Raw genomic sequence first — 13,605 nt, 5'->3', positions numbered from 1 at the left:
AGAAGGAATGAAACCTTGCCATTTACAATGACAAGGATGGAGCTAGAGGGTATTACGCTAAGCGAAATCAGTCAGTCAGAGAAAGACTGATACCATATGATTTTGTTCATGTGGAATTTAAGAACAAATGAAACAAACAAGCAAAGAGAGAAAGGGGGCAGACCAAGAAACAGACTCTTAACTGTAGAGAACAAACTGATGGTGATCAGAGGGGATGGATGAAACAGGTGATGGAGATTGAGCAGGGCACCTGTGACGAGCACAAGGTGACGTGTGGAAGTGTTGAATCATTATATTGTGCACCTGAAACTAATATTAAATATAAATTTAATTATAAATGTAATTATAAATTTAATAAATTTAAATATAAATTTTAAAAAAGAAAAAGGTGGATACATAAAGTTCACATGGAAGAAGAGCCATGACAAGTTTTTAAAAAGGATGATGAAAGGGCCCTGGAATAATGACAAAAACACACTATAAATCTCAAAACCCCAAGCTGTGTGCTGCTTGCATAGAAATGGAGATAAATGGAACAGAATAAAGAAGTAGAGCTGTGTAAATAAAGGAATTAGTATTATATTATGAAGAGGCCTGTCATAGCAGCGAAGAAAGGATGGTTATTTATAAACTGTGCTGAAATAATGAACCACTGGGTTGCACAGGAACTTTAATCTCAACCCTCACCACACGGGAAAGCAAATTAATAATGAAATTTTAAAAGCTAAATGTAAAAACAAGCCCACAAGAGAAGAAAACACGGGAGCACATTTTCATAATACTGGGATGGGGAAGGAAAGACTTTCTTTTTTTTTTTTTTTTTTAAGATTTTATTTATTTGACAGACAGAGACCACAATTAGGAAGAGAGGCAGGCAGAGAGAGAGGAAGAGAAGCAGGCTCCCTGCTGAGCAGAGCCCAACTCTGGGCTTGATCCCAGGACCCTGGGATCATGACCTGAGCCGAAGGCAGAGGCTTTAACCCACTGAGCCACCCAGGCACCCCAAGGAAAGACTTTCTAAGCAAGATACTGAATCTCAAAACCGACAGTTTTTGAGCGCTGGTTTACTAGTCATTTGCCAGCCCCTCCACTAAAGGGCTGGGCCTCACTTGTTGGCTTGGTCTCTCTCCCGGGGCCCATAACAGGAGCTCATTAGGGGCGCCTGGGTGGCTCAGTGTGTTAAACCACTGCCTTCAGCTCGGGTCATGATCTCAGGGTCCTGGGATCAAGTCCCGGAATCGGGCTCTCTGCTCAGCAGGGGGCCTGCTTCCCTTTCTCTCTCTCTGCCTGCCTCTCTGCCTACTTGTGATCTCTCTCTGTCAAATAAATAAATAAAATCTTAAAAAAAAAAAAAAAAACAGGAGCTCATTAACACCTGCTGAATGGGCAGATTTGATTACATAAAATTAGGAAATTCTACATAAGGAGACACAATAAACAAAGTTAAAAGACAAGTCATGGTCCTGGAGAAAAATAATATTAGGTTGAGCCATATAAAATTCCCATTTTGGGGGAGTAGGGGTAAAAACGGCTAAATTTTAGCAGTATCATGTGGTGGGACCTAGTATTTTTCACACATACCAAATAAAGGATGACTATATCTAATTTACAAAAGGTTCTTACAAAACAACAAGACCAGCAATCCAATAGAGAAAAATGGTAAAGAATTTGAACAGATTGCAAAGAAACAAATGCTACTGTGCACCCCTCACTGGAGGAGAGCAAGTGGAACAAAAACTAAAACACAGACCATGGATAATTTGCCAGACTGGTGAAACAGAATTAATTTAGGTATCTAGTTTTGCTAAGGATGTGAAGAACAGTGCACCCACACATTAGTGGTTGGAGTACAAATGTCTTTGGAATGTGATTTAGTAGCACTGTTTGGCATGCTTTTAGGAAGGACTACCAGTTTTACTTCTAGGACTCTCTTTCAGAGAAACATGTATTTTTTTTTTTTTTTTAAGATTTTATTTGTCTGAGAGAGAGAAAGAACACAAGCAGGGGGAGCCTCAGGCAGAGGGAGAAGCAGGATCCTCGCTGAGCAGGGAGCCCAATGCGGGACTCAATCCCAGGACCCTCAGACCATGACCAGAGCCAAAGACAGACACTTCACTGACTGAGCCACCCAGGGCCCCGTTCTGATTTTTTTAATGAGCATGTACTTCTACCACATTTTTTTTTTTTAAAGGCAAAGGGCAGTAAGAAATGAACTGCCCTCTTTGGGGCACAGAATGGAGCAGAAGGAGCCATTAGAAGAATGGGAATTAAGTCAAAATACCACAAAAATCATATAAAGAGGACACGTATTAAGGTCAAAAGACCTGGGTATGAATCTGGAAAGCTCATTAAATCTCTGAGCCTTGGATTTCTCACTTGTAAAGTGAGTTGATACACCTACCTTAAAGAGATATTGGGGCCTACTGAATGAAATACAGTATGTCAAAGTGCTTTGCAAAACAGTAAGGTGCTTAAGAACCAGGGTGTTATGGTTGGCATGGCAAAGCCCCAGGCTGAAAACTGGAAAAACAAGGGCGAAAGCTACAGACTCCTAAGGGGAGAAGAGAGGGATGGGAACTGATGGACTAAGAGAGAGATTTAAGAGACACACCAACCAATTAGAACGTGTGGACCCAATTCAAACAAATTATTAAACATATTTATGAGAATCAGAAAAATATGAATGCTGACTGTATATTAGATTATACCAAGAAGCTATTATAACTTTTTAGCTGTAATAGGGCATTATGGCTGTGCGTTTCTTTAATCACTGTCTTCTAGAAGTACATACGGAAATATCTGTGGATGAAACAATACGATATCTGGTATTGCTTCCAAATAATTCACAAAGAGGAAAGGGTGGAAATGGACAGAGGGAGGGATGGAACAAGACTGGCTGGTGAAGCCAGGTGAGATATGGAGATTAGTGGTATGATATTTTTCTACCTTTACAAATGTCTGAAATTTAACCTATTTAAAGTTTTTATTAAAAAAAAAAAATGGGGACACCTGGGTGGCTCAGTTAGTTAAACAGCTGCCTTCGGCTCGGGTCATGATCCCAGCGTCTTGGGATTGAGTCCCATATCAGGCTCCTTTCTCTGCGGTGGGCCTGCTTCTCCCTCTGACTCTGCCTGCCACTCTGTCTGCCTGTGCTCGCTCTCGCTCGCTCGCTCTCTTTGACAAATAAATAAATTAAAAAAAAAAAATGGATGGACCTTCCTCAGTCTAGGAGGAGGTACTAAGACCCTTCTGAAGTCTGTCGCAGAAGTGAAACTGGGTAGAGCGTTGCCAAGACTGGCCCCAAGGAAGGGCGGAGAAGCCCATGCATAAAGACCATAGGTCAGCAGGCGGGCTGACAAGTACTAAGATCAGAATGCAGTCACATCTATCAAAGAAAAGCAGGGTGATGGGTGGGACCAACATCATTGTGCCTACAGGAAGAAGAGGAAAATTTGGTACAAAGTGTTAAGTGGCAGCTAACGGGATAATTAAATATCCAATTAGAACTGCAGCTGCTGCGGATTATTTGGAACTGGCTTGACACTGTTACCAGGATTTCATGCCAGCATCTACACTTCAAATGTCCGTTAGCGAATGGCTTAATATCTTCCTAGGCTCATCCTTTAATACTATTTCAGAAAAGTGTTATTGCAAGAAGCAACCCCCAAATCCCGACTGATCAGCTGCACTACTCTTAATAAAGTTAAACGCGCAGAAATAAGCTGTCTCTGAAAGCTGACCTATTAATGTGAAGGAAAAATGAAAAGGCCTCTAGCAAAAGCTTTATTTATATGCTTTTGGTAGATACATTTTAACTCGTCTTTCTTTTGCTTAGGATCCCCTGGTCGAGTGAGCAAGGGTGACCTAACTCCCAGGTCTGCCCTGGCTGCTGCCACTGAAGGGGACAAGAGACGGTGTCATTCAGTTGCCTTACTTTTCAGAGTGCCTCATTCATAAAAGACCAAAACACCATCCGCTGAGGCCCATCAGAAAACAAGGAGCGAGTTGGATCGAGTGAGATATTTTTACTTCTTCACCTTCCATGGGGCTCTACTCTGGTCTACTTCTCATTAGCCTCCTGCCCTCCAGCACTGGCTTCCTCCAAAACCCACAATAACCCACTGCCTCCAGAGCCTATCTAGTCTTCGCTCTGCCACCAATAAGGAGGCATGGCATCTCATGACCCATTGGTGAAATGAGGGGATGACACAATGGTGTTCTGAGGCTGCCTCCAATGTTCTGATTCCCCCAAGAGCTCCCCCTTAACTTGCTGAGAGAACCAACATGACAGATGGGTTTTCCGGTGAGTCTCCAAGCACAAGCAGTAGAGGAAACCAAACGGAGGAGGGGAAGATCCTTCACCCCTTTCAAGACTCCGCCTAATTCAGGCCTGGCTGGAGGAGGAGGCTGGAGGTATAAGAAAACCTAATCGCCCGCATAATATCTACTCATTTTATCCAAAGTGACGAACACCTAATGGGGCAAGAGGAGAAGGAGGAGGAGGGAAATAGAGGTCCAGGGGCTCTCCTAGGCCCTTTCTGCTAGCTCCAAAGTGAGCTGGATTCTGGTGCCCCCAGCTTTCCTCCCCTACGTGGCCACATCCCGCTGCTAAGATACAGTATGTGAACTCAAGTGTGAAAACCTCATGTACACTCTAAAATTTAGCTTTCGTGAAGGAGGGCCTGTGTTTGAGACAAGTTCAAAACAATCCCCAAATGGCCTCAAATAAAGCACTGAACCAGGTATCCATTTGGCCCTTCTGTGACAAAGCAGGTCCTTTGGGTGAGATCTGTGGCCATCTCAAGAGAGAAATGAATTCCAGGCTGCTTACTGCTGTCAAAATAGGTTTAGCAGTGTACTCGAGGGCCATGATCTCTTTTTGGCAAGACATGCCTCCTGGCTGCACTCTTGGGAAAAACAAACACACTGCAGATCAGAAAGAGCAATAGTTCATTCAACTTGGTACTCATGCTTCTTACCCACATATTCTGAGAGGAAGACGACAAAGAACGGAGTGACCAGGTCATTAATTCCCTGGACATACCCACTGGCAGGGTGTCGGATGGCCCAAATAAACAGAATTCTTTCGAAGATCTAGGAAAATGAGAAAGAAGACATGACTGTTAAATCATAGGGATACCCTCTCTCCCTTAAGTTACCTACCTCACAATGTACCTCAGGGATGAGGCCAAATTTTTATTAAATTCTAGAACTACTGTGGGACAAACCAAGTATACAAAAATGCAGAAAGTTTGTAAGAAGCTGGCTGTTTTTAAGCAGGGGTGGAACGTTCTTGCCCTTTATTTCTCTTTGCAGTAGGCAGTCACTGTGATCTACAAGTGAGAAAAGGCAGGACAATGACACGAAGGACTGAGGAGAAGATCTGCCATGTATGGACTAACCAGGACACCACGATCCCATAACCACTGGCTCTCCATATCCAGAAGCAAGATGGTAGAACATCTAAGTACTAATACCTTTTCCAAATTTTTTTTTTTATTATCACAGGATGTGGAGAGGAAACACCCTCTCCACCACACGCTCCTTTCTCCCCACTGAGATGGAAAGAAATGTAGGCCTAGATGTACTTCTAGCCCAGCCTAACTGGGAGCCAGTGACAGACCTTTAATGCTGGAAGTCACTTCGTGTATCAGGATGCAACCCAGACATTCACTGGGGACAGGAAGTCAAATAACCTAATCCTACAGCTGGGAACTTGGCAAACAGAGAAATCAGCCTGGGCCTCCATGGGAAAGCTGCTAGGGATAAGAATATTAGCCACAGGAGACCAGAACCTACAGTGGGGAGAAAAAAAAATCTTTCAGGTCCCTTTTCAGCGTCTGGCCCTGGCCCCTTCAGCTACACTCCCTCTGCCTTCATTAGGCCCTCTCAGTGTCCCCTACCCCGTCTTCTCTGATGCTACTTGTCTCCTGACTTCATCCTGGTGACTACAACTTCCCAATTCAATACATTCTTTACACTGGCTCTGACTGGGCTGCCTCATGTCTCGGGGAGCCACAGGAGAGGGATGGCAGAGCTGACAGTGGTCGCAAGCAGGGGGCAAGAGAGATAAGTGGGTCTCCACAGCACATGGGCTCTGGGGGCAGACTGCAGAGGGCCTTCTCTGAGTTTAGGTGCAAGGGAGAACCTCCCTCTCCCCCAGGGAGAACAACAGCAAGGAAATGCTTGTATGGTTTTAGAGTTGGTGAGCCAGGGTAGGAGAGAAGTGGAGAATCTGGAGTCACAGTAAAGGCCGTTTCCCAGCCCCCATGTTGCATCTGCCTTCCAGCTGGCAGAGGGAGCTGAGAAACACACCCACTGTCAACACTCCTGCCCTTACAGGCAGTGAGAACCAAGCCCTGCCTGGAACCGAGCTGGCCCCTCTGCCTCCACTAGACTTGCCCACTGGCTCTCTGAGGCCCAGGGAAGGGTGTGGCATCCTCATCTGTGTGAGGCCCAACATGCCAATGGAGGCCCTTTTAAATTCTTTCCTTCCTTCCTTGAAACAGAAGTTCAAACTGGACCCACCACATTCAGGAAGATCTAAAGGAGGCCCTGCCCTGTGGTCTTTGTCTGCCCGGGCATCTCTGTTAGGTCTGAAGGACTCACCAGGGCTTCTACTCAGTTCCTTGTGAATACACAAATCCCAACTGACTGGTTTTAACAGTGGCCAAGTACATGGAAGCCAGCGGTTCACAGACAGGAGACGTGTGAGAATCCCTCTCCAGTAAGGATGGGACAGCGCAGACACACAGAAGTGAAAATGCTGAAGACAAGGGAACTGAAGAGCACCAGGCCTGGTTACCAGGGAGACCAGGGAATCTTCATTACAGACAGACAGCCTGGGATAATCTTGCCTTGCAGAGAGGAGGAAAGAGGATAATCCCTAAAGGTTTTTCGTGTACCTCTTGTACTTGTGTGGGTAATTCTGACTTGCTATAGTCAATTCTCAAGTATCTTTCAGATATGCAAAGCAAGTCTTTCAATATTCAGTGTTAGTTCTCTGCTCCTTGGCTGGCATTTCAAGAATTAAGTCATACTCTTTGACTATAGCCTGCTAGATGGAAAGATGATTCAAGAAAAAATGGAAAGAATATACTTTGAGTTTTCGTCTTTGTATTCATGTTCCGCTACTAGGAAGAGTATTTTAAACAAACTACTTTCCCTGTCTCCAAGTTTACAGTAAGTATGCACAGGTAAAAGAGAAGTAGCTGAACATCTCCAAATTAAGTGGACTGAAAATAAATAAATAAATAAATAAATAAAAGTGTGGAATAAGCCAGGCTCAGCTGTGGGGAACAATGGAAGACATGAAAGGATCCTCAGTAGCTTTTTAGCTTCCCCTGAGCTGAATCTGGAGGTAACATAATGGTGTCACCTTCAAAATCTTCTTTATGCTATTGGTAAGTCATGAGGGGTCCCACCAGTAAAATTATGAATATACCCTAAAGTCAAAGAGACTATTATCTTGAGCCATATTATCACCATCCCTCTCTATATGAGGGTAAGTGAAAACAGAGTTCATTTCAGAGAGCACTTACACCCAGTGTCCTAGCTACTGCGAAGCTGTTAAGGAAATCCCTAATCTCAAGGAAGTAATAATTACTGCTTGGGTCAAAAAATAATAGTCCCAATGAGACCTTCCATGTGCTTCACTAATCTGTTAGGTCTTCCGATACCACTACTAATTCAACTTCCCGAACGGATTTCAAATACCCAAAAGGATTTAAACCAGGCACTCAAACAGGTGTGTGGACACGCATGTTCATAGCAGCATGATTCACCATACCCAAAAGGGGGAAGCAATCCAACTGTCTATGGATGGACGAATGGATTAACAACATGTCTTGTACACACACAAGGAATATTATTCACTTTTAAAAGGAAGGAAATTCTGACACATGCTACAATGCAGATGAACCTTGAAGATATTATGTCAAGTGAAATAAGCCCGTAACACAAGGACAAACATTATATGATCCTATTTATTTGAAGTCCCTGAAATATTCAAATTCACAGAGACAGAACGTAGGATGGTGGTCGCTGGGGAATGAAGAATTACTGTTTAATAGGTGTAGAGTTTCAGGTTGGGAAGATGGAAAGAAGTCCTCATGATGGGCGGTGGTGATGGTTGTCCAAGTGCGAATGTACTTAATGGCATCGAAACTGTGCCCTTGAAAATGGTTAAAACGGCACCTTTCATGTTATGTATACTTACCACAATAAAGACCCATGCCACCCCTGCCTGATAAAGTAGAGCAAACACAGGGCTAGGAATTCTAATGTGCAAGCTCAAGTCTCATTCTGTTACCAGGGAGCTGTAAGACTCTGGGTAAGTCCCTCCACTTCCCAAAGTTCCACCTGGCCCCTGGATTTGTTAAGAAGAGCCGGCGAGACAGCCCAAGAACGTGCCCTGCAAGCACCACAGCTCCATATCTGAACACAAGGCACTACAGGGGAAGAAGGGCCCAGAACATTAAGTGCTTCCCTCACCTCCTGTACAAGTGGCTGCTGGAACAACGGAATGAGTGGATTCGTCCTTGGAATGTCAATGTGAATCTGAAAAAGAGAAGTCAGGTCTAAAAACACAAATGCCGATTTGTTCTTTTGAGAAGTTATTTTCTTCGGAACAGGGAATCGAGTAAGAGTGAGACTCACTCGATTGAGAAAGCACTGACAGACACACCAAAAAAAGTCTAGAGAAGCCCACCTGTCCATCTGGAATACATTCCCATGACAGCAACAGCTCACATCAACTAGCAATAGGCTTCACAACCTAAGAGGATCAGCCTCTTTTTCCTGGTGCTCTGGAGTCTGTTTCACTCTGGGCTGGCACATACTCAACAGGTGTGATTGAAATGGGGAACTCTCCTTCAGAATCTTACTCATCAACAGTCGCCAAGGACTGGAAGGGCTCTGATGGCTGTGCTAATAAGCCAGGACGGGGAACCTGAGGAAGCTGGCCTTCAGTAACTGGCACTGCATGTCCTCACTTCTATCACCAAAGAAGTCACTATGGTCGATTTCTGCTTCAGGATTTCTCTGCACCCAGTCTAACGACCCCAAGGACTGTGTCAGTGGCAACAGAGGCTACTTCAGTTCCTGAGGCTTGCTGAGGACAGTTGCCAGCACCGGCCTTCCCCCCCATTTCCTTCCCTTCTCTTTTGGCGGGCTGTGGGGACCACTATGAGGGTGACGGAGCACTCCCTGCTGAGCTAGTCCTATAGACAGACAGACAGACAGGGGCCTGAGAGGGCGCTGCCGCTGCCAGAAGGACATACTGATGTCACACAGTCCAGAGGGCCTGGACTACTGAGCGAGCTCATCTTTCACTCTGTGCTCCAAAACCCTTACTATTTGCGATCTGAGGACCAACAGCCTTGGCATCATCTGAGAGTTTGTTCAAAGTGAAGGTCTCATCCTAGACCCAGTGAATCAGAATCTGTGTTTTATCATGATCCTTGGGTGGGTTTTTAATCAAGGTCCTAGGTGATTTGCATGCACAATAAAGTTTGAGAAGCACTGCCAGTGATTAATGCCCCCCCCAAAAAATCTATTCAAAATGGCTAAAATCAGAGCTACCCATTAGAAAGAGGGGAAGCAGTTCTGGGAATAAACTTAATTCCTAATGAACACACCAGAGCCTGTAGACTTGGAAATCCCACACTCCAACAGTACTCCTAGGAGACACACTGAAAATTATGACTAGTAACCAAAAAAGTTGATGACTGTACCTGTCGGTAGGTATCCTGGTGATGTTCCTCATTTCGAGAGTCATAATACTGCTCAATGAAGCCAAAATATTCCTCCCGCTTGCGCTGCAGGGTCAACTTCCTCCTCTCGGTGTTTGCGGGGAGATAGCCCTACAGACAGGACTGCTGGTCAGATGGAGACACACACTGGTTGCATGAATCTTTAATTTTTTATCTTAGCCTGAGGAGTGGCTTGGAAACTGTCAAAGGAGTGGAAGGACAACTGCCAAGAGGTCAAGAGTCCTCCCTTCCTGGGTCTGGCCACCCAGTGCTTGCCCTCTCCTCCTTCAACGAGCCCCGCATGTGGGCAGATGAAGCAAGGCCAGCCTTCCCAGGGTTAGTTACCCCCATGGCCCCGCACCACATGTGCAGCACATTCTGCTGGCGAGTACTGGAGAGCTCCCGGAGTTGGCGCAGCTGAGCAATGGATGTAGGTCAACAGGAGGGAACTGGACCCAAGTTGGGGCCTCTGAGGGCTGTATGTGTGCAAAGTAACAGGTCTGAGAATCCCAGCAATACAGCCCCCTCTGTGACGCACCTTGGTAGCGTGCCGTGGACGTCTGTGCCAGTCACATAACCTTTTTCATGGTAACAGTCAGAATTCCCAGCTAAGGAAGCTGAACAGAATCTGTGACACAGCAGTGACAACCCACAGACACAGAGCTCCTAGCAGCGACCTCCCGCCTTGCCAAAGCTCCGGGCCAACTTCCCTCCTCACCCCGGTCTAGACCCCACTCTCCATTCTTGCATCTCCTGCTCCCCTTCTGTTCTCACCAAACCTCCTCTTCACAGCACCTGCCCCTCCTGGAGATGGCCCAGGCAGTGGTAACACGGCTGCGGGAGGGGGCAGAACTCAGGAGAGTGGCCCTTCCTCTTGAGGACATTTAGGTCCTACATCCCACGGCCAGTGCCTAGAGAGCAGGGACAGTGTTTTATTCATGTCCTCGTATCCACACAGCAGCTGGCACCACGCCTGGCAAACAGCAGGCCCTTAACCATTCCTGACTAATGAATGAGCGAATGTGACCAGCTCAGGAAATCCTAGCGTCCCTACCCCAGGGGCTGGCCCAGTGCTCGGTCCTTAGTAAAAGCGGGACTAGTGCAGGCTTCTGCGGGAGGCCCACTTCTCAACCCCACGACTACAGAGCGGCTCTCCACTGCTCCGGTTATCCCTGCTGGAAGAGCAGGGAACTCCAGGGAACATGGGAGCTGGCCCAAACACGTGCTGGGATTCCCAGCTCACTACACTCTTTCTCCCTGGTGTTGAGAACGTGAGATTGTGACTACAGGAAAAGCTGTGCTCTTCTATACGTGTGTGAATAAGCTTGCGAGAGTGCGTTTATCCACGCACAGGAAAAAGACAACAGTCCCACAGATCTGCCGTACCCAGTGGGACCGGAGGAGTCTATGCAGTAAGATGAATGTGTCCAGACTAACCTCAGCAGGTAAGAAGGGCTGTGTGAGGCTCACGCTTCTCTACACAGTGGGTAGAACTCACCGACAGGAGTCTCCAGGTTACAGGTCGAACCTCCCTGGGAACCCCTGGCCAGCTACACTTCCTCAGTTCATCTGCAAACAGAGAACAGCTGTGTTGGATGTGCTCTTCCCACAGGGCCCTAAAACGAACCTCAGCCGGCACTGCCTGACTCCACCCACCATTCCAGAAAGACCGCCGCCACCAGCACCAGCGGCTACTGACAAGCACAGGGAAAAAGCCCCCAACAGCAGCCCTGAGCAGCACAGTGGCCAAGACACGGCTCCGCAGTGGTGAAGCGGTCAGCTCGGAGGTCAGACTTAGAGGGGAAAAGGAAGCCCAGTGAGTGTGGATTTCAGTCCGAATCGCCTTGAGGAAGGGGAGACCAAAGCCAGGAGAGTTGCACTATGGTCTACGGGCCACAGAATCCAGTCCCACCTAATTTGGTCCCTAATTCCTAGGAACATACTTCTGACTTAATACCTGCATGTCACTGCAATGGGCACCAGATCAGGAGATGCTGGAAAAGTAAAAGAAGGAAGAATAAAGAGCAATAGCTTCCAGGTCTCTCTGGGAGAGTTCCAGTCACCAGGAGCTCCTACCTCGCCCGGGGGGTGCCCAGGGACTCACCTAAGTCAGTGTTGTGGCTGGAGAGAAGCTGCCGAAATTTTTCTAGGCGGGTTTTCTCCCGAACAGTCATCGGGGGCGCCCCAGACGCATTCTGGTCAGAGATGCGGGCAACCAGGGGAATGATGGGTCGGAGAGGGAGGGACTGCTGTTTGTGCAGTGGGTTCCTCAGGCATGTATCACCTGCGATTGTGAAAGAGAGACCGGGTGGCATGTGGAGGATGGACAAGAACGAGCCTTACGCTGGCAGCTTGGCACCAGGCCCCCTGCCGAAACCGTGTCTGTGCTGCCTGAAGGTGCCCGCTGAGGGGGGCCGGACACCCAAAGGAGGAAGGATGGGCTGGGTTGTCGATCACCCCCTACCGAGGCGCCTTCCATGCTGTCAGAGACTCTGGATGACAGAGCAACTCTGAGCACTTTTGTGGCCACTCTAGAGGGCAAGCAAATGTTTTCTTTCTACCTCAACTTAGAATGTTCCTTCATGCCTAATGTTGCGTTTGGGGGGAACACAGCCTGAGGCCATGTTTGCCTTCCCTTTCCACATCACAGAGCACATGAGAAATGATGACACGGGAAAGCGTGTGTGATAAAAACAGGTGGCTGCTGGCCTGAAACCCCAACCCCCACGCGGGAGCCCCAAGGGCTGAGAGGAACAGGAGGAGTGGCACCACTCAAAACTGTTCTCGGCCCACCCACGTGCCCTGAACACCAGGTGAGAAGCTCTGTCCCAAGGCAATTCTGTCTGGGGAGGCTAAAGTTCCTCTGTGCTCCCACATTTCCCACCCAGAGGAACCAGGTTTTAAACCTGCTGGGATGTGACTGAAGGAACAGGAGCACAGACTCGAGCAGAACCATATGTCTGGTTCTAGACATTTCTAACCTAGTGGTACAGGACTGACACTGACTGAGTCCTCACTATGCATAAGACATCAGGCAGGTCACATTTACCTGCGCTCTCTTAGATTCTCACAACACACGGTAGAGAACTGGCACTCCTTTATGGAGGAAGAAACTACAACTCAGAGGGGTGAATGGTGATTTGCTAGTGAGAAGACCTGAGATGCCACTTTAGGTCTGTGTGCCTCCAAAAGCCCTTATTTATTTTACTACCCCAAAGAAAACTCAGTGTTTTTGTTTTAAATTCTGACTGTCCTTCCATGGCTGTTCCATATTCTTTAACTGTCTGGGCCTTAAAAAGCAGTAGCCACAACCAGAATTAAATGAGGAACACACACAACTAGAGGGTTGACGGAAATGCCTGCCACAGGGTATTCGGCTGGGGAGCCTCGTGTCACATGGGGCCTAGAAAATGCGCACCACACACTGCAGAGCTGAGAGCAATGCGCACTTCTGATAGCACGGATTTTTTTTTAAAGATGTTTATGTATTTATTTGACAGAGAGAAGACAAGCAGAGGGCAGCAGGCAGAGGGAGAGAAAGCAGCAGGATCCTCACTGAGCAGGGAGCCTGACTCGACAGGGCCCCTGGGATTAAGATCTGAGGTGAAAGAAACTGCTTAGTGGATTGAGCCACCTAGGTGTCCCTCTGGTATCAGACTACTGGATGAGGCTCACAGAAGGGACCATGAAAGGAATGTTCTGGACGGTCCCAGCTGCATATGCGCAGCACCTTCACTGGAGGCTGTGGCCGGGCCTTCCTCACACTGGGACCCTTGGAGACCCTCAGTCACAGCACAAAGACACTTCCAAGAGACTACAGCTATGGGCCTCCATCAGCTAACCACGAACACCC

The 13,605-nt window shown here is 47.2% G+C and overlaps 1 protein-coding gene across 3 annotated transcripts in view; it reads right to left on the bottom strand.

The window, feature by feature from the left end:
- Nucleotides 1–13,605, bottom strand: part of TBC1D22B (TBC1 domain family member 22B) — a 75,278-nt gene that overhangs the window by 35,131 nt on the left and 26,542 nt on the right. For 2 of the 3 annotated variants that reach the window (XR_198536.3, XM_004740018.3), the window contains exons 4-8: nucleotides 11,857–12,036; nucleotides 11,251–11,321; nucleotides 9,735–9,863; nucleotides 8,494–8,559; nucleotides 4,980–5,094 (exon numbers count right to left, since the gene is read on the bottom strand). Coding sequence is in view for 2 of the 3 variants with exons in the window: in XM_004740018.3 (XP_004740075.1) it covers nucleotides 4,980–5,094; nucleotides 8,494–8,559; nucleotides 9,735–9,863; nucleotides 11,251–11,321; nucleotides 11,857–12,036 (561 nt within the window). In the remaining variant the exon portion in view is untranslated. The remainder of the gene's footprint in view (nucleotides 1–4,979; nucleotides 5,095–8,493; nucleotides 8,560–9,734; nucleotides 9,864–11,250; nucleotides 11,322–11,856; nucleotides 12,037–13,605) is intronic. The other variant, XM_045071062.1, reaches the window with a different exon arrangement.

This window comes from Mustela putorius, unplaced genomic scaffold (assembly GCF_011764305.1).
Source record: "Mustela putorius furo isolate JIRA1106 unplaced genomic scaffold, ASM1176430v1.1 tig00003983_pilon_pilon_pilon, whole genome shotgun sequence".
In the NCBI taxonomy this organism is placed as follows: Eukaryota; Metazoa; Chordata; class Mammalia; order Carnivora; family Mustelidae; genus Mustela; species Mustela putorius.
The sequence above is the reverse complement of the archived record's forward strand: the minus strand, read 5'-3'. Positions and strand labels throughout refer to the sequence as shown.